Source organism: Coloeus monedula (genome assembly GCF_965178545.1).
Source record: "Coloeus monedula genome assembly, chromosome: 7".
NCBI classification, from domain to species: domain Eukaryota; kingdom Metazoa; phylum Chordata; class Aves; order Passeriformes; family Corvidae; genus Coloeus; species Coloeus monedula.
In genome coordinates, this window is record NC_138787.1 from 34,639,785 (window position 1) to 34,661,122 (window position 21,338).

General features: G+C 41.6%; 1 protein-coding gene across 1 annotated transcript in view; it reads left to right on the forward strand.

Annotated features, from left to right (window-relative positions):
- The window catches only part of THSD7B (thrombospondin type 1 domain containing 7B), a gene marked incomplete at both ends in the record, with an annotated part of 242,972 nt that overhangs the window by 43,801 nt on the left and 177,833 nt on the right, over positions 1 to 21,338 (forward strand). Inside the window, 2 exons of the mRNA XM_082285365.1 lie at positions 6,030 to 6,825; positions 15,558 to 15,809. Of these exons, the coding sequence (XP_082141491.1) occupies positions 6,030 to 6,825; positions 15,558 to 15,809 (1,048 nt within the window). The remainder of the gene's footprint in view (positions 1 to 6,029; positions 6,826 to 15,557; positions 15,810 to 21,338) is intronic.

Sequence of the window (21,338 nt, forward strand, 5' to 3'; positions counted from 1 at the left end):
CGTTTACATTAGTTCTTAATATTGGGAAGTCCTGTCTTCCACTGCCAAGGGGTTAGTAAATCACTGCATTTTCATAAGCAGAAGTGTTCATTGCATTCTGCTGCAGAATGTCTTTCTTGCCGGAGTGTGTCTTGAGTGTTACAGCATGTAGATAATAAGGGAAAAACCCGAAATGTAAAATTGGAACAAACTGCTGCATGGCTGTAAGTCACTAAATTTCACATTTATTCAGATCTAAAATAAAATGAATAACTAAGCTGCTGAATTGCTCATTTGTGTAGGTCATGAAAGTTTAAAAAAGTGCTGCAGATATTTAAAATGAATCCCAGGAATCAGAGGAATTTTTTATGCCCTGTATGACACACTGCAAATAGAACAATAGTCTTTTGTATAGAATCTTTCATCCGGATTATAGTACAAAGGGATTTAATGAATTGCTGTTAATAATAAATAGCAAAATAATTGAGACAGTTAAGGATAGGCAAGGGAAATAATCTGTATTTTGGCTGAGATGATGCAGTAGGTGCAGGGCAAGGAGACAGGAGGGCTCTTTCAGAAAGCAAGGGAATGGGCAGTTCTGCCAACTACAGCTGTACTAACATTACTTTGTATTATAAAATACTGAAGCATCCCAGATCTGGTGTCCTAGACTCCAAAGATTTTAGCCTGTTTAGTCTGCAAGAAAAGATCTGATTGTAGCATCCTTATCTAAATCTTTATAATTACTTTTCTTGGCATAATGCTCCAAGAACCATAATGCCTTTGTATCATGCCAAGAAAAAAATATTACAAGAAACTGTGTTGTGGTTTGTATGATCTTCAACAGCTTTGGCTTATGAGAAATAAATATATGTCCAAATCTCATAAAACATGCATAATTCTCATAAAATTACATTAAAATTACATAAATCTCATAAAAACTTCTCATAAAACAACCAGTTATTCTGAGGAAACACATTCAGTAGAATTTATTTTTTGTCTCTTACTAATAGTGAAGATTAATTAGCTGTAGTGCCATTAGGAATAAGGCTCATGTGTTCTCTGAGTCAGTTTTTACCTGTTCTCAAAATTCACGGGGGCTGAGTTGGAGCTTCGCATTTCCCTTAACCATGCTCTGGTGGAAGGATGACATCCAGAGGAGTTATGGGATGTTTCAAGCAGAAGTATTCAATTAAAGTGGTCACTGCAGGGATTTTGGGGAGTTACATCACATGTGTTGGAGTTACTCCTCAGACTGGCATTAATGAATTGTATGTCTCTGTTATGATGGGTAAGAATTAGGAGATTCTGTTCAAAAGCAAGTTGTTCAGGCCTAGAACAATTGCTCCTAAATTTGATACTTTAACTGAAAGAGAAGGTAAAAATGGGCAGAAAATAGGACTATTCCAGTGGTTGTCCATTAATTTTTCCAGTGCTCCTTCACTGAAGCATATCTATTATCTGATACATATCACTAACCCAATATTCTGTTTTACTGATTGCTCATCTTCTGCTAAGTTTGAAAATCAGTGCATAGCAACAGGAACAGAGTCATTGTGGGAGATGCTTACTATTGAATGAATTCACCAATGGTGAAATGGTTTCAGTTAAGCTAAAATATCACAATAAACAGAGCATAATTATTCTAGCAATTCTTATTAAGCAATAACATAATTACTAAGCAGCTCTTATTGGGATTCCTCTTCTAAGTTTGGTGTTCTGTGGTGTTTTATTTTGTCTGTAAAGTGTACTTATTGTCTGTATAGCCTGCTTGCCTTATGTGTGTGTGACCTGTCTGTCAGAGAGCAGATGTCACTGCATCCTTTCAGACACAATTATGGTGCAGTTGTAGGTAGGTCTTGAAGGCAGGAAAAAAAAAGCAGTGCACAGTGCATCAAATAAACTCCAATTGTTGTGTTATTGTATGTTTTGAAAGGGGTTAGAGAAGCTGTGTGGGGTGATAGGACAGCTCTTTCTGGCTGATGAAAGATGGCAAACAACAAGGTGTAATTTTGCTTTGATTTTCTTTTTTTTTTGATTGTCTGGACTTATTAATCCCTTTCATGTCATTGCTTGTAGTGTTACAGATGCCCTGGAAGAAACAGTAGGATGTCTTTGTTCACAGTTGTTCGTAAACAAAGACACCCCACAGTCTGTTACCATTTTTTTGCAAGCCCAGCTAATTTTGTTTCACTTACTGTTTTTGGAAATAGTGATTTGCTTGAACTTCTCTTTGGCTTGGTTGACTAATGGATTTACTTGTGCTGTTGTGTGTTAATTGGTACTTGGCCAGATCTCAGTGGTATTTATTAGTGAAAAACATTTTTTTTGCATCCTGCTGGAGAAAGCCTTGCTATCAGTTAGATGCTCCTACACAGAGAAACCCAGGTTGAAAAGGACCACGGGAGGTCATCTGGTTGAACTTTCAGTCAGATCTTGAAAACCTCCAAGGGTGAGGTTCTGTTGTCCTTTGGAGCAGCCTGTTCCTGGGGTTATCCTCACAGCAGTGAGGTTTTTCCTTACACCCAGCTTGGAGCCTCCCTGTCTCCATGTACATCCACAGTCTGTTTCTCCCATCTGTGTCCTGCTGTGATGGGGTCAAACATCCACCCATTATCTGATTAGGTTACAATAGATAGGAGACAGACAACCAATCCTTTTTCTTCATAGTTTTGTACTTTCTATAGACAGATCACTGTGAAATTCATTTTGTTTTATTTAGTCTTCTTTAATTACCAGTGGCCTTCCATTCTAGATGGGGAGTTGTAAAGCATGTTTCTGAAGATCAGGCTTCTGATGCCTGAATTCCAGTGGGCTTAGAACATAGTTAATATTATAATTCACATTGTGGTGAGATGTTTCTTTTAATTGACTCAGATATATTTTGAAAAAAGTGTAAGTTTAACATGAGCCTTCTAAAAATAATTTGATTCTAATTACAAAGCAGACTATTGACTAGGAAGTATATACAGCTTTCTCCTCATTTAAGCTACTGAACAGGATATTTAACTAAGCAGTGAAACATTGTGGATAAGTTTACTGCCACATCCTGTGGAGATTGTCAGGAAGTGAAAAAATCTCTAGTAATGAGTTTTGCATCTGATTTTTAACCTTATTTTTCATGCTTCTTTTTTTGTAATGCCAAGAGCAGGCTCTGTTTTTAGCATGTTTGCCAGGGAATAATTGCAAATTGTAATGTGTCTAACGACAGTGTAATTGCTTACAAGTTCTTGCTTACTTTTTTCTCCATAATTTTTCATTCTAAATTCACATCTGACATTAAATAATGACCAGTTCTTGCTTCTGGCTTCAGCTGAGCATCTCTCTGTCCTGTTAATGTGAGGAGTGCTAATTCTGCTGTTCATGAGTAGAGCAGTGCATGAGCAACACCCAGGAGTGTACAAAAAGTACTGAAGAGACAAGTTCTGTGCAGTAGGGAAAGAGCAGTGGTGGCTTTGATGATTGAACGATTTCCTGTGCCACAATGGCTTGGCATTTCTCCATGGGGGGGTTTAATGCTATTTTATATTCAATTCACTATCTTAAGAAGTGGTAAATTCTTGATTGGTGTAATGTGTTTCAAGGTCCTATTGATGAGTAAAATACTGTTCTGTTCAATGCTGAAGGGAAATAATATTTTTCTTGAATTTTTGCTTTAAATAAACCTGGTGAAAATGAAACTTTTCCTGTATTGAAACTTCCACATCTGAAAAAACTAAACTGTCTTTGCTGAGGTGCTGCACAGAAATAAGTAAGTTCATGATACAATTATGTTGTGATGTTTAATCACTGTTGCTCTTCTCTGTTAATAAAAAGCCGCCCAGGTCTTGGGGTCTGAATTTTGACTATTATTTTTAGATGGCAGTATTTACATAATCTGATATCTGGTTTCAAATCTTGGTGGCATTAGAAAAGAATATTCTGTTAGATCAAGATGAAGTATCAAGGATGAAAGTTGAAGTTGTCAATGGACTTCTTCCCTGTAACTGAACTTCAAAAGCATATTTAAAGATCATATTTTTTTTTTATTATTCCATCTTTAAGCACACTGGATTCTGCTGGAAGCCTGTCATTAGTGTACGACAGCTTGTAGAGCACACTAGAGCTTGATGCTGCCTTTTCCCATTCAAGGTACCTGTCATGACTGAGTCCTTACCTTGGGCTGATGCCTTTTGGTGTGAAACAGAGGCATAAAAAGGACAAAGATTTTTGCACATATCCTGAGGGATTCAGCAAAAGCTGGAGCTGTCTAAACCCTGAGGACTCTGCAATCCCCTCTTGCCCTAGCCTGTCCACCACGGCAGAAGGTGCCTGACCGAGGGCAGAGCTGCAGCCCTGGCCTAGAGGATGGGGCAGGAGGAACGCCTGCAGGAGGAACATGGGATCTATTGGGAAAGCAGCTCAGCTATATCCAGCTCCTATCTGCTTTCCCTCCTTTCCTAAGAATAAAAAGAGATCAGGATTTTTTTTTGTTTATTTATTTTCAGTTTTCATTACACAATGTCAAGCCTCTGTCTCTGGAGGATCAACTCCTCTATTCACGGAGAAAGAGCAATGGGATTGCCAACGAAACCGCCATCGCCTGAACGAAATACCTGGGATTATACTTGCAGCTCTTATGGAACTGGTTTTGGTTCTTATGTGTGTTTGTTTTTGTAGTATGAGCATGTAACTGATTCCGGTAGTTTTAAAACCAATTTAAAATAAAATTGACTGCCGTAGCATTGGTTAATATAAATCGACTTATTTGTTGCAAGTTCATTTTCTGCCTTGAAAAAATAGAAAAGATAGGGCAGTTGCAGTGTATTTTCAAGCAAGAATTAGGTATGCAATGTTTGTACTGAACAAAATGGCTCTTTTATGAGGTATTGGAAAGTTTTTAAACTTAGGAATGAGATAACACCCCCTTGAGATGATCATCAAAATCCCTTTAATAGTTAAGATTCGGCCTGAGTGCTTTTCTCTACCTTTGCTCTTCAATTTGCCAGCAATTTTGTACTTTATAGCCCTCATTATTTTTTTGATTTGGTGGATTTTTATTGAATAATATTTTCACAGACAAATCTTCCTATTTAGCCTTGTCTGATTGCTTTCAGTATGTTCATGTGCTCCAGAACTGAAAATGACATTGCTGGGTTTTATTTTGGTTTAATTTCTCCTTCTGAATGATGGCTTTGCCACCTCTCATAGTGCCACGTGCTGCAAGTGGAAACGACAGTGTGTCTTGAGGGTGATTATTTTCGTGTATTTATCCTCACTGTTTTATCCCTTTGGATGATGATTCTGCTGCTTCCCAGTGCAGTTTATTCCGTTGACTAATTGCTCTATTAAGACTGTTTTCCTCTTATCTAACTTGACTTTCTTTTCCTATTAGATGATTGTTCTTTTATGATCATTTTTATATTAATTTGTACAAATGAAATTAAATATTCATTTGGGATGAATTTTAGTGCTGCAGAAATTAAAGGCTTGCCTTTAATTTGAAGCACTGTGAGGCATTTTCTCTTTTCCCCAAATTTCTCCAAGTGATTCAATGATGTGAGTACACTGGGAGAAGCGACTCGCAGCCTTTAGGAAGAATTTAACCAATTTTAGGGACCAGCTGGTAGTTATTTGCTTTTTAATACACAACAGGATATGGCTTATATTTTATATATGATTCATATTTTTTAACATGGGCAGATAGTGACAGGAGAAAGGGGAACATATTTAAATTAAAAGTGGCGAGATTTAGGGGAGATGTTAGGAAGAAATTCTTTACGCAGAGGGGTCTGAGGCCCTGGCACAGGTTGCCCAGAGAAGCTGTGGCTGCCCCATGCCTGGAAGTGTCCAAGGCCAGGTTGGACAGGGCTTGGAGCAACCTGGGATAGTGGAAGGTGTCCCTGCCCGTGGCAGGGGGTTGGAATCTTGAGGTGATCTTTAAGATCCCTTCCAACCCAAACCGTTCTATGACTTTACGGTTTTGTGACTGTACAGTGTTCTGTCGGGTGTCAGGACAGATCCGTGGGGGGAGCATTCCATGGCGTTTCTCACCACCCCTTCTCTTGCAGGTCACTGGGGCCGCTGCATCGGGGACTGCGGCTCGGGGGGCGTTCGCAGCCGGGCCGTCTGGTGCACCCACGCCGAGGGCTGGACCACGTTCCACGCCAACTGCGACCAGCAGGACAAACCCGAGAGCCAGAGGAGGTGCTTTAAGGTCTGCGACTGGCACCTGGAGCTGTTCGAGTGGGAGGTTTCGGGATGGGACAGGTGTGGGCTCGTCCCCGCTGCGGGTGCTGAGGCGGGAGCCGAGGTTTGTGTCACCGCCCAGCACGGGCTGCAGCGCCGCAGCGTCCGCTGCCTGCAGAAGCTGAACAGGACCGTGGTGTCCAGCGAGATCTGTGAGTATTTCACCCCTCAGCCGCCCGCTGAGCAGGCCTGCCTGGTGCCCTGCCCGCGGGACTGCGTCGTGTCCCAGTTCTCCGGCTGGTCCCCGTGCGGCACGGGCTGCGCCAAGAGCCTGCAGCACCGGACACGGGCGGTCATCGCCCCTCCGCTCTACGGGGGTGCCCCGTGCCCCAATCTGACGGAATCCAGAGCCTGTGGAGCTCCTGCCTGTCCCCTCGGGGAGGAGGAGCACACCTACAGCCTCCACGTGGGCCCGTGGGGCGAATGCCGGCTGCCCCATCCTAAAGACGTGCAGTTGGCGGAGAGGACTATGCTGGATTTGGGTTCGGACTCTGGAGAGCGAAGCACATCCGGACTTCCTGGCTCTCATCCCCACCACCATGCTGGGGAGGTGGAGATTGGCTACCAAACCAGGCAGGTCAGGTGTGTAAGGAGCGATGGAAAACATGCAGCGCTGAGGTAAGGGTGGTTCCTGCTCTGTTTCATCCCCACTGGATTTGTGTGATGGAGCGCTGGCTCTGCCTGGCAGCACCACAGTGAATGAGTCCCATTCTTGAGTTTTAGGTGGAGTTTTTAATGTGTTTTCTTTATGAACTTTTTCTTGATTTAATTCCTTTCTAGCATATGTTGAAGATTTTGCGTTCTTCTACGACTTGACACTGTTTAATACATTTTATATTTTTAATAATTCTCTTCTGGTTTGGTTTTTGTTGTTGTTTTGAAGAAATGGAATTATATATCACTTTGTGCTGTTGCTGGGCCCTGGCTGTGGGAGAGCGAGGTTTTATTCTCAGTCATGTACTGCATATGTTTGGTAGAAGAGGCAAAGATTGCATCAGCTTAAACTCCTTCATTCTTACAAATCAATACAGGATAAAATAAGTCTAAAAAGTTTGGCCTTGTGAATATGCTAGAAGGTATATTTTGGAAAGAAATCAGTGAGTAAACCTGGGATTGTCATCCTTATTGAGGAGCCTTCCTGTCTGGGTGTAACTTGGGTGCTGGTACAGGGTAGGTGACTGGCATGCCTGTCTTTGATAGAGGTTGTTGATTTCTGTCCTTATCTAATGTTTTATCTAATGATTTCTCTTGGTCTATATAGGTTGCTTTGCTGTAATTCAAATGTGAATGTTACAGTAATGTGCAGCAAATACTGGAAAGATTTATTCTTTCTATTTCTCACATTTAAATTTAAGCTGAGCTCTGCTGTTTGACTTCAGGTTGGACTTGGGCAGGTGCCAGTAGCTAAAGATGAATGATGAATTGATTGACTTCTGAGAAAGTCAGAATTTCTGGAGATCTTACTGTGTTCTGTTTTTCAAGGATATTAGAAGTTCTTGAAAAATCCTGATCTTGAATTTTTCGGAAATCAATCTGTTTCTCAGTAATCCATAGCTCTTGGCACCTGCACAAACTCAAATAGCAGAGAGAAGGGGTTATTTTACATCCAATTCTCTACCCCTGTTAATTTCTGCAGTGTTTTTGCACACATACTGAGGTGAAAATATGAATTCTAACCTTTTTCTTGCCCGCTCCTATTACACCCATAGCCAAGATAGGAGCATTTTTTTATCAGCTGGAAAAAAGTCAGGCTTTGTGAACTGTTCCAGCAGTTTCTGACATCTTGACTTTATTACTCGTCTCTAAATATATGCTGATTCTAAATATACAGATTTTATGCTCATGTGGCTGCTTGGCTTTAATGGAGTCACTTGTGATTTATTCCACAGTGTGACCAGCAGCAGGTTTATGTCTGTCAACACTTGTAAGCTTTTTCTGCTTCTTGTATCTCATTCCTTATCAGAGGCTCTGGGAGGAGGATCTTGATTTTGTTAAAATTTCACTTGCTTTGCCCTCTCACAATCACTGCTAGATTTGCTCTAAGAATGGAAAAGGAAACTTTCTATGAATGTTTTCTGTTCTGTGTTATACCTTGAATTTCTGGATGACAGTGCAGAGGTGCTGGGAGCTTTACTTTTAGTGACTATCCCTGATCAAGCGGTCTTCTGCCTTGTTCCTTTCTGGGTTTTTTGCTGATCTAACCCCCTTTTTGGGAGTGTACAGCTCTGTTAGCCACCTCCTGGCAGTCTTTTTCTGCTGAGCTTGTGTCTCAGTTTTACTGCAGAGCTGGGCCTGACCCATCCTTTACTCTTACTCCAAATGCAAGAGCAAAGCCCATTGATTGAGTAGAAGAGAAAAGGTCATGTCATGTTACGGCATCCAGACACTCACACACTTTTCCTGTCTCCTTTTGGACCTAAAATTCAAAGCTAAAAATCCAGCCCAAAATCTGATCCATGTTTAGTTCCAGGGCTGGAGTGTCACAGATATCAAATACTCCTGACAATGACTCCCTTTAAGCATCCCCTGGTAGTGTCCTCCTCGTTTTGTTGTGCAGCAGATTTGCTGCCATTCTTCTGAAGAGCGGGCCGATCTTACAGATGTTGCTTTACAACAGCGATGATATTTTGGCTACTGATAAAGAAGAGTAAATGCATTTGCATAACCCTGTAGTGGGGACTGGCAGGCAGCCAAGTGTCTGCTGTAAACCAGCAAAGAAGTGCCTTATTTGTGCTCCTGCATTTTCCTGGCCAGCATTTCCCATTTCTAACACTGCTATTATGCAAGCACCACTGTAAATTAAACTTCTGGAAAGCTGAGGCAAGAGACAGGAATATCCCAAGATGTGCTTTAACAGCATGCTCAGAGCTGCTGGTCTGCCAGGGCTTGGCCATCACCTGTCTTCCACTGCTGCCCAGTTCTTGCAGGCCACAGGAGTGGTCAGCTAACCACCACCAAGGGCCACCAGGAGGAGAGGGGCCATGTCCTCATCCTGCCTCCTAATTTATAATGAAATGGCAAAGATGCCTAATTTATTACCAAGGTTGTTTAAATTACTGGTGTCTGATTGCAGGGTTGTAAATAGGAATTACTTGGAGAGGAGCATAAGCTTGTGGAAGACTGGGTGTGCTGTGTCAGGGAAACAGAGCTGGGGATGTTTTTGATAAAGTATCTTTTTAGTCTGGAGGTTCCACATTTCTCAAAAGGGAAGGAAAAGGGACAAAGAGGAAAGGGAGGAACAGACCTTTTTGAAAACACCTGAAATGACAACAATTGAACAGCAGAACATCAATAGGCTTCGAGACAGGTCCACTTTTGCTCAGAAATGATTTTGGTGTAGAAACGTTACATTCATGAAAATAAAAGGAATAACATCAAAATAGAGTGGTGTTACAGATTTGATTTGAATCTTTTAAAGACTTTCTTTATTTGAAAAGTTGGAATTTTTTTGGTACAATTTCAGATAGAATTCAGGTTTCATTTTAGTTCAGAAAAATGTTTCAGTTTTGCCTTAAGTCTTACATCCAATAACAGATTCAAACATAAGCACTTCCATGCATTAAAAAAATATAAATCTCAGAAAAAGATGCAAGAAATGAGTGTGACAGAACTTCTGCTCCTTTTGGTTTCCTGTCTTGTCACAGTTCTAAAAATCTACAGAATAGTGAGACAAAGGCACTTGAATTCCTTCCTTTTGTTTTTGGTTGGTTTTTTTTGGGTTTTTTTTTTTTTTTTTTTTTTTTTTGGGGGGGGGGGAACAAAAGTTGTTTAGGTTAGATGCTAAATTGCAGTTTAGTAAAATAAATTAGTTAGACATTGCATAGTTAGACATTGAAATCCTAAATAAATTTAACCCCATTTTCTAACCTGGTGTGTGTGCTCAGCTAAGCATACTGAGAAGTTAAAGTCAGGAGCAAACAGTTACAAAGCATTTTTTTATTATTTGCATTAGGACTCTTTTATGTACATATTTCTTAAACTCTTCATTCAGTGTGTAAGATGACAACAGTGATATAATAGAGTTGGATTTGGGTTTCTGTTTACTTTGCCTTTTGAAGTGAAAATTCAGGTCAAACTCAGTCATGGGACAACCCATCTGTCAAGGCAGAGGTGGAGCAGCATTCAACTCTTTTGTTTGCCTCTGTAATTTAAATTTCCATTATCCATTTCCTAGTGGATTGTGCTTAACCACTTTGCTGTTGTACATTTTTAGGAAAAAAGTGTTTGCAGTTCCAGTATTGACATTCTTCTGTTCTCTGGATGAATACAAAATTCTGCAGTCTGGAGGTGAAAATGCTGTGCTGTAAAATGCTATTTGATGGTTGTGATTCCGATCTGGGAGAGGAATCCTGTGTTCACATTCCTCCTGGCAGATGTCGGAATCAAGCCTCAGTGCTCAGGCTTGAAAACAAGTCCCTGAGCTGTTGGAGAAGAAAGATATTTTCTTTTCTAATGTTCTTTTCAAAAGTTTTGCCTCTCATTTCTTTTCCTTTTATTTAAAAGCACAAGAAACAAAGGAGCAGTGATGGCTTCTTTCATTTCCATGAGTAACATTTTGGTGGTCAGGCATTGGAATAGGCTGCTCAGGGGACGGTTCAAAAGGTGTGTGGATGTGGCACTTGGGGACACGGTTTAGTGGCAGACCTGGCAGTGCTGGGTTGATAGTTGGACTCAAGGATCTTAGAGATCTTTTCCAACCTTAATGATTCTGTGGTTCGATGATTTTAGAAGTGGTATCCAATAATAATTGTGTTTTTCCTCCTGTTCCCAGATTGTGCTGGGAGGCAGCTGCCTCTGTAGCCCCAAGATCTCAGAGCTTGCCAAGGTAGTGCAAATGTAAGCCAGCATTTATTTTTAATTAAAACAGAGTATTTGGTGCATTAGGTTCTGGAAACACCAAAATGTAAACATCTTTTCTGATGCTTGTTTGGGTTCCCAGTTCCCTTTCCCTCAGGTCAGTTGTAGGGCAGGCAAATATTCCCCATCTTCCCCACCCTGGTGCAGAAGGGGCTGATGTTTCTTCTGCCAAAGAAACCTCTGCTGCACAGATTGAATATATGGTATCCAAAATAGCCCTGGCAGCTCTTGAGGACCCTAAAAATACATTAGGAATTCTCAAAAGTGTGCCTGTTAACATTGATTGCCTATTTCTAAGGGAAATAAATAAGTGCTTTGATGCTGTTGGAAACATGGCAAGACTCTGTCCGCTATGAGACCTTAATATTATTGGTTGAGTGCAAAGAGCAGGTAGTGTGTGTTCCAGCAGCCTGTAGGGTTAGGTCCTTCATTACAGAATAGGAGACACTGCTAAAAAAGAGAAAAAAATGGAAATGGGTTGTTGACTTAGCTCACTTCAGGATTATCTTGCTCTGCAGCATGAGGTTTGAACATGAGTTCCCTGGTCAGGCGTGACACTTCCCAGGAGCCTTCCTGGGGGAGAGCCTGGAAGTGGTACCCTGTCCTCCTGATGCTGGCTCTGTACCAGCAGCATGGCCACGGTGACAGCTTCTCAGTGTGTCCAATTGCTTTGCAGATGATCCTTTCAGAGTGAAAGGTTTAGCAACAACCAGCTGTCTCATCCTGTAATGTAAGGAAATGCATTCACCTGTGGTTCTGAATGCCATGGTACGGTTGGGAAAGGAATCCAGGGATGATTCCTGTGCTGTGCCCTACCTGATTTACTGGTGCTTAGCTCCTGGGTGGTGGTGCTCCTTTTTCCAGCTGATGGACCTGTTCCCACTTATTCCCCTGTGGTGGATGTGACGGCTCTGTGACTGCAGGGCATGTAGCACAGGCACCGAGCTGTTGGAAAATGTGCTATTTTTGGTGAGTTACTTTTTGTCCAGAGCAGGAAGGTGCTGTGGTTCAGCTCGGGGCTGCACAAATCCTGTGTCTCATGGGTGTGTGTGTGCCTGGAGATGGAGGAGACAGGCAGTGTTGTTCCATGGAGTGACACAGCCATGGGGATGTGGAGCTGCACAGTCAGGGTGGTACCAGGGCTGCTTTCCCTCCTCGTCTGCTATTCTGCTCCAGGACTCTGGGAGTGTGAAAGAAGCATGAGTAGGTTTCCTTTGGTTTAGTGTTTTGTGTTTCTCTAATAAGTGGTTTATTGCCCTTCAGCACACAAGAGGCTCAGAGGGCACTGTGCCACTTGAGCGAGCTGGGCTCCGTGCTGCTGCTGGCTGCTCACTAATGGATCCATCCTACGCCGCAGGCACTGCAGCGTGGGCTGGGAAACGATTCCTGTGGTTTTACAGTGTCAATCCAAGCATGTAACATAGAAAAAAGCATCAGTTGTGTAAGTACTCTACTATATCACAGTTACCAGATCGACCCCCAAGTAGAAGATCTAACCTGAAACATTAATATGTTGAAAATCAGTTTAAAAACAGGGCTGATATAGTACCTCCTGTCCCCAAGACCTCCTTCCTGTCCCTGCTGGTTTGGATACAGCCACAGCAGCACAAATCTGTGTCTGGTTTGCAGCCTCAGATCTGTGAGTGTCTCGAAGGTCTGGGTTTTATCTGTATTAGATCGTCCTAAATACATCTCCGACATGAAAGGCTGTGTCTGAATTTCATGCAAAAGAGTGTTTTTACATTTGTCTTTGTGTTGCTCGGTGTCACTATTAATTTGACTTGGAGCCTCTGAGTGAGTAGGTACAAGTTAATTAATTTTCTTTCTGTTCAGCAGTTGCTTGTAATTCTCCCTCAAAAGCCTACTTGAGCAGGATGGAAATTGCCAGCTCCATGTCTCATTCACCTTGAGGTCAACAAAGTTAGCATCTTGCCTTTTATAGCAGGAGCAGTGGGGGGATTTTCGGGGAAAGAAACAGCTATTCAGCCTTTGGCAAAGGCTTTTGCCAATGCAAGGGTGGTTTCTGGGCAGGGATGGCTTTCCCAGACAGAGTGTTGTCGAGAAGCCATTAGGGGAGTTATTGGAGGTATTGTTTGGCTAAGAACTGGGATTGGCAAAGTTCATTTGAATGAAGACTCCAGTCCAGATTTTTAAAGGCTACATTTTGTTTGGTGTTTCAGTAAAGATCAGGCAGGACTAAAATCTCTTCTGCAGTGGTGCAACCCCAAAAGTGGATTTTGCTTTTTGCGCTGTATCTGAATGGGGAGTTTGGATCGCTTTTTAAAATGTAAGATCAGTTACCCCCCCATTCTGTGTTCTTAGATAAACTCGAGTTTTCTGGTACCATCAGTTAGAACAGTGTCTTTTATGTGCTACTGTTTTATCTACTCAAAATCAGGAACTAGTCTTTCTTGTTAATGTTGTGGCATGAGTGGCTCCCCTGTTGAAAAAGTATTGAAAGGGAAATAAAGTGACTGTTCATGTGTCTGCACCTAACCTAATGTTCCCCAAAAAGACTCAAAATCCCTGGGTTAGTAAGTACATATGTAAGATTATTACTTTTCAGACCTTGCTTCAATAGCACTGACGTTTTGTACCAGAGACAGCTTTGCAATCAGGTGCATTTGACTTGTAATAGAGAAATGAGACACATTTTTCAATTGTGAGCAAGAATAGTTTCATTTTGAGGGGGCTACATCACAGACTGTTTGTACTTTTTGAAGTTGTTTAAATACACCTCAGTAAATTCATCTTCACAGCACCTGTGAGATTACTAAGTTTTATTCTGGTTGAAGAAACAGACAAAAAATTGTTACAGCTTTTTTTTTCTTTTACTTTGAAGTACAAATAGAAGCCACTAAATGCTGTATTTTGCTGGTGGCTGAGGGTCTAGTCAAACTTGATGTGTGTCAGTGGGAATATTCTTGTTGACCCTTATGAAAAGGGGATCAATTTCTAGAGTAGAGAAGCAGGTGAATGCCCTTTATCTTCTCTGCTCCCCCCATGAGGCTGCCCAGCAATCCTGACATGATTGCCCCAGTCTGTTTTCTGTAGAGGGAGGTAGGTTGGTCAGACTGTGCTGTAAGTAATAGCAGGAGAGGTAGTGGCTGCTTCCCTGGCAGCAGCTCTGGGTTTCACACCTTTTAAGTGTCCCTGTGTTTGCTCCTTACAGTTGGCAAAAGCTTGACCACAAGCAGCTGGAGGCTGGAGAAGAAAAATTAGAGTTCACACTGAGTTCATCAGGTGTGGTCTTAATTTCAGAGGCCAGTTTACATTGTCCATATAACACTATGCAGAAGTCAGAAAGTCTCATTTTCTTTTCTCCTGGTGATTGCATTTTTCTGGATATTTTTTTTCTTCTTGCCCCATCCTGTCCTTCATGATGCGTCAGGGGTACCTCTGCTCATCCCTCAGTCCTCTTTCAGTATATCCTTTACTACTCTGTTATCTCACCTGTCCAAGGTTTTTGAGAAAAGAAAGGTTTTTCTCCCATTTTGGGGGAGGAGAGGTGACCTTCTAGAATCACAGAATGGTTTGGGTTGGAATGGACCTAAAATATCAGACAGTTCCAGCCCTTCTACCATGGGCAGGACACCTTCCACCAGAACAGCTTTCTGAGCAGGAGAGCCATTAGCTGTCTGAGACAGAAGTGGAGGAGCAAAGAAGGATGTGTGCCTTAGTCTGAAGGTTTGTCTTTTCCCGAAAGTATTTGCTGCATTTGCCATATTTGCTAAGTTGTGAAAAGATGTTGCAGCTTTGGAGCTCTTCAAAAATTTATTCTGGGACTTTGTATCTTGACACCAAATCTCATCAGTTGGTAGCCCTTAGAATTTGGTTTGCCATTGTATTTGGCCTAGGGCGATGTCTCGATGTGTTACAGAATGAATGAGATCATGTCCTGATGTCAGCAGGAGTAACTGAGTCCCAAAATCCAGCCTCAGTTGCAACATTCCTGGGTCTCTGGTGGTTTGTTGGGTTGGAAAACCCTCTGACCTTGTTTGACAGCATATTTGGTAACAGCCTCACGGAACCGAGACCTTCTTACTGTGGGACTAATTATCTTTTAAAAGAGCAGAGTTGCTTAGCAGGAGGTGTGGATGGATGGATGGATGGATGACATCTAGTCCTGTGTGTGGGATGTTGGAATGGTTACCAGTAGCAGTATTTCTCCTGGGCTTGGATTTTATTTTCCATACAGGATAAACAGTGAAATTCTAACTACACAGGAGCAAATATAGTGCCTTGTGCACCGTTTTAACCCAAGATAAATGCAATACATTATTTACAAACTGTTCAGCATGCAAGTTTGCACCCAGAGCTCGTTGGAAATGTGTTATGTACCCTGCATTGGAACTTCTCTTATCTCCATTGCACTGATGTTGATGTAGATCTTCTGGTTGAATGACCATGGATTTCTTCCTGGGGAGTTTGGCTTGGAAAAGAAGTTTATTAAGCAAGACCTTCTCAGCTGTTGTACTGTGTTCTTACCGCAGCCTCTGCCTGCAAGACCCAGTCCCCATGACCTCCAAGTCCTGTGTCATCCCCAAGGACTGCGCCCCATCCGAGTGGTCCCCATGGAGCCCCTGCTCGCGCAGCTGCGGCTGGGGCAGCCTCACCCCGGGATTCCGGAGCCGGCGCCGCAGCGTGCGGAGCGTGGCCGTGGGCGCCGGGAAGCCGTGCCCGGAGCTGGAAGAGAGGGAAGCATGCAGCACAGGAGGGAAGGCACCGCTGCAGCCGTGCCCCAGGTATGGCCAGAGCTTCCAGCCCAGGTTTTGGAAGTAAAGAAGCCCCTGCGGATCCTCCCTGCTCAGTCTGTGCGTGCAGAGGGTCGCATGTTGTGCTTTCTCTGTGTCTGAGAGATCATCGATTTCGTCATTGTTAACTATGATTAGTGGTATTATTGATTGTCACTACTACTCTTTTAATTGTTGCTATTTTCCTTAGTCCTGTTACAATAATTACAGTTATATATAGAAATAAATTTGAATTACACCCATATGGTGTACATTTTCATATTTTAAAAACTGAGAGCAGTTGCTCTTGTTCTCTGAAAGGGCTTTTGTACTGATTGCTGTTTCAGAGAATTTCCTCAGCTGCACAGAGACTGGGCAGGTCTCCACGGCTGGCTTTTATTGGCTTTGAAATTGTAATTTTTACATAAGATTTAATGATTCCTCTTCATCTCCCCATAAAAAAATCCCAGTCTTGCTTGAGGAAAATGGGAACTGCTTGGAGGTAATAGCTTGGACTTTACTCAGCTTCCCTCTGGGTGCTTCTTGAAATGGGAAACTGAGAAACCCTGAGAGTTTGCTTGGTTTGTGGCATGAAGGAGAGGATCTCACCTTTCTGGTCTGCAAGCCCATGCCATTATGCTTGGCCAGGCTAACAGAGGAGATTGATAGTGTGCTTTGCAAAGAAAATAAAATATTGCTTGATTTTTTGTGTGACATGTTCTGAGATTGACTGTAAAATGCTTTGGGATTGATAGAAATTTATATGCATGCAGACAAATCTCCCTGTCTGTGAATGAGTGTGTTTAATAGGAGATCTGTTCAGTGCTCAAGTCATGGGTTTCTGGGGCTTTTGCCAGATACTGCTAAAACCTTCTATAAAGCCTTCGCAAGATACATTTCTTAGGAAGGCGTCACCTGTAAAAGTGTCTCTGTATCATTGGGCTCATTCAAAATCAAATGCTGATCATTTTTATGCACCCTGCTAGCAGAAGAGAGGAAGTATAAAAAAAATATACTCTGTTGCTTGATTACATCCTACGGAAAGGCTCTTACAGAGTGATTTTTGCTCCTGCCCAAGCGCACATCAATTTCAAAGACAATAGATTAACACATTGTCTTGCTGATTTTGTACAGGGAGCATGGGTGCAGGTGACACCTGATTGGGGGAGACTGGCTGGAAGTTAATCAGGCAGTGAACAGACGTGGGTCTGCCCCTTGTTTCTCACTTCCCCTTTTTGACATTGCACTGTATTGAAGGGCAAATGGTTGTGTAGAGCCAGGAGAGCCCACAAGGTGAGAACCTGCATAACACTGATAATTTTTTGGAGGTGCCTCTTGCTCTGTAGAAGAAAATCTGTTGTTTTTTCAGTGTATTGTTGCTATGCCCAGATTTTCATGAGCCTGTGAACTCTGAGACCTTTCCCATCTTGTTATGCCTCCCTACCTTGAGGCAACACCTCCAGGGCAGTATCTGCATGAGCGAGGATGAGCTGCCTAATGTGCTAGCTCAGAAAAATGACATTAAACTTGCAGGTTAATAGGGCCACTTAACTGAAAATATTAGAAAGTACAACTCCTGTATTTAGTTAATTGTTATTTGCAGGGATGTAATATCTCAAAATGCAGGTTGTAGGCTATGACCTTCTCACACTGTGCAGAAGAATTTTACAGCAGTGCCTGGTTACTAGACTTTGATTGATTCACTCAGTATAAAGAAACAAGTGAGAATGAAAATCCATAATATTGCAGTATGTGCTGTGGGTTTACTGGATGTAAGGCTGTGGGCACCAGGATTTTGTATTAATGAACAGAAGTCAAAAATGTATGTTATTTAGGTTTCAGCAGCTGGTAGAGGATACTATTGGTCCATGTTTCAGTTTGTAGTCTGGTGGTTTGGTGTTGGTCCTTGGGAACTGGTGGCTGAGATACTGGAAATAGCTCAGATTGGAAAGCAGCAGCTTTCAGGCATAGAGAGATGTAGTGTTAATCCTGTGAAATAATATAAGAAACCTGAGATGCTCCTATTCTCCTTATTTGACTACATTCTATTTGAAGGGTAATACCTAAAAAGATTATGCTTTTTTTCCCCTTAAATATATGCCACTTCGTCTCTGGTTTGCTGAGGTTTACCAAACAATGATCTTCTCTTTCTTCCCCTTAAAAGAAGATGATGAATTTAAGGAGCTTCAGTAGCAGAAATAAAAGGTGCTCTCCTTCATTTTTCTGGTCTCAACACATACCACTCCTTCTTTTTTGCTGTTTGCCTAATCAGATTAGTTTGTAAATCCTTTAAGATGAGACTCCTGTTTACTTTCCCAATTCCTAGAAATCTTCACTATTTTTAGGTTGATTTGGAAACAAGTAGTCTTTCCTTTAGCTTTATTTTTAGGGCAAGAATTTTCCAAAGCATGCTCCACCCACAGCAAGGAAAATGGGCTGGGACACAGACCACAACAAGTCTCTGAGCAGAAGGAATGGGATTAGGAAGAAATTAATATTACGTTTAGAAGAATATTAGGAAGAAATTCTTCATTGTGTGAGGGTGGTGAGTCACTGGCACAGGTTGCCCAGCAAAGTTGTGGCTACCCCATCCCTGGAAGTGTCCAAGGCCAGGCTGGACAGGGCTTGGAGCAACCTGGGATAGTGGAAGGTGTTCCTGCCCATAGCAGGGCGTTGGAATGAGATGATCTTCAAGGTCCCTTCCAACCCAGTCTGTGACTTTATGATTTTCTAGGGGCTGTGTTTTAATGCAGGGACAGAGAGCGCCCCATGACTGAATGAGAGATGCATAGTGTGAGCTACATCCACTGGCATAAAAAAGCAGCAGCTAAAGAGGTAGCAGTTGCAGAGTTGTACTCCACACAGAGAGGGGAGAAACTATATTCCAGTCTCCTAAAAGGACCCAGAGATGACAAAAATACTTTAAGCCTCAGACCTGCTCTGTTAAGTATAACCTTTATGTCCATGGCAAAGCTACAAGTTAAAGGTCCCATCACAGGTAGGTGGTACAGGTGTAAATTTGCTGTTAAATGGGAAGGGCTTTTAATTTTATGCCTGAAGTTTACAATAACTTCTATAATCAATAGTTTAAATACAGGAAAATAAAACACTTTAACTGCATGTAAAACTCCAGAGCTTTGTGCTTTGTATTACCTTTGGTTATTTGTTCTGAAAGGATTAAGTGCTTAAAAAGCTTCAACACACGGAAGGTGATTCTACTTTGTTTTATTGTGATATAAATTTGGGATCATTCAATTAAAGTGAATGGGTATATACAGGTATAAAACTTGTGTAAACACTAAGAGCATAAGTCCTATAGACTAAAGAGACCAAGAGGTTACTATAAATCAGAAAGATATTGAGCCCTTGTTTGTTTCATAACTGTCACTGAGTCATCAGTTTTAAAACAATGTATTATATCTTTTTCATCCTTGATGTGTAGCTTTCATGTTCGCTGGGAATAGATAGATTTTCCAGAATTATGATTATGTCTTCATATCATTCATTTTGGTTGTGGTTGCTATGTTACGAGACAGGGATATAGCAAGAAACTCTCCTTGCTTTGTTGGAAATTCAAAGCTTTTCAGAAGTTAAATGGTGGGAAATGGGAATGTTTTAAGATTTGATTTTTTAGAAAAGGCTTAAGGTTATTGCTGAGATACAGGTATGATGGTATCACTTTGTAAATGAGGTTCATTATGCCCAAATTAAAGATAAGGCATTAGTGTGAAGTAGTAGAGACTGGAGAGGAAATGCAGTGAACTGTGCTAGTAGGCTCTGGAGTTACACTTTGGGAGGGGTAACAATGCTACTCTTCAGCCCTTTGACCTTCAGGGGTAGTGGGCTTGTTAATGGCTATGCAAATGTGTCTCTTTTAATGCTTGGAGGTCAGGATTTGTTTTTGGAGCACTGGACAGCTGAGGACATGTGCAGGTAAAAGCAGGACAGGGCTGAGGCTTGGAGCTGGCGGAGCGCCGAGAGCCGTCCTTGCACGCTGCTCACACACAGGTTACTCTGGGAGAATATATAAAGGGATTTTTTTTTTTTTTAATTCAGGAGCTGATGAAGTTTAATTATCTCTCTGAGTTCAGATTTAGTTATTTTGCATAATTTTAATCACCAATGGCCTAATTTTCATAGGTGTTAACTCCCGCAGCTCATGCTGAATAGGAGAAGCAGATGCTCACACCTCTGGAAATGAGTCTTTAGGATCCAGCGTTCACAGCTGACTTCCTAAGCCAGATACTGCTAATGAGTTTTTCCTTAGTCAATTCTTGTTTTAAGAAACACTTCCTTAAAACAACTATTTCCCTGTCTGTGGCAAGATGCCTGTGTTTTATATTTAAGGTTTTGATTTGGAAGTGTAGACCTGAAAAGCACAATGTTCTGAAGGGATGTGGAGGAGAGGAATCCTCTTCACCTGCTGTTTGATGAAGAGCACTTTTCATTGCCTTTACGGTTGCATTTAACACTGCAGGTCCAAGAAATGGGATTAGGAGTTCCCAGAAGGAACTAATGAGAAGAAGAATTCATGGCTGTGCTTTATATGATGTGAGAGTTAGGTATTTGATACTTGTCACGTGAAAAGCTTGTTCTATGTTATTTTCTTTGAGGGTAATGAACCCTGTGAGTGTATCCAGATTTGCACAAGATGCTGTGAGTTATATAAGAGGGCATGGCAGCTCATCAGAACAGCATCTGTAAATGGAAGTGACTGGCAGTATTCACAAATATTTTCCATGAAGATGTTACAAAATTTGGAAGTGTTTTGTGGATAGAAATCATGTACAACATAAGTTAAGAGAATGCTGATGTGTGCTCAAAATATAGTTTTGAGATGCAGGTTTGCTTGCCATAGCTGTAGTCAGGAACAGATACTCAATATGTGGAATTATGGTATGGAAGGCTTTTTCTGCAGAAACACCCCACTGTGTTTGAGTTTACAGTGATCAGTCAGCAGTTAAGGAACATATGTAGTTTTAACAACTGTGGATCTGCTGTTAAAGGAGAGAGCATTTGTCTTGAGAAGAAAGGAAGGAAATTATTTTACGTAGTTTCATTACACAAAACCCAAAGATTCTGTGGTAAAAGTAAACTAGGAAATTTAGAGGAGTGGAGGCATAAAGCAGCACGAGTGTGAACAGATTGGTTATAAAAATAATATTGCCTAAGATTTGTGTTTGGGAAGCTCAGGAAGACTTTGGGCTCTTATTTACTCCCCTCATACTGTGACCTGTGAATCAAAGCGAATTCTGCCTGTGGAAACAGTTGTGTTAGAAATATGCTCTACATTTTCAGTCATGATGGGGAAATAACTTTTGCTTTCCACGGATACACAGCACAGTTTTCCCTGTGGTTTTAAGAAGTTCTTCCTGGCATTTAAGCTGGTACACAGCAACAACTGTTGTCTGTACAGCATTCATCTACCTGTGCCCCAAAAAGTTATAATTCCTTGAAAACCTTTAATGCTCTTTAGGTGTGAATGGAATATAGAATGAAAGTATTTTTTTTTTCTAGAGCTTGCTGTGCATCACAACTTTT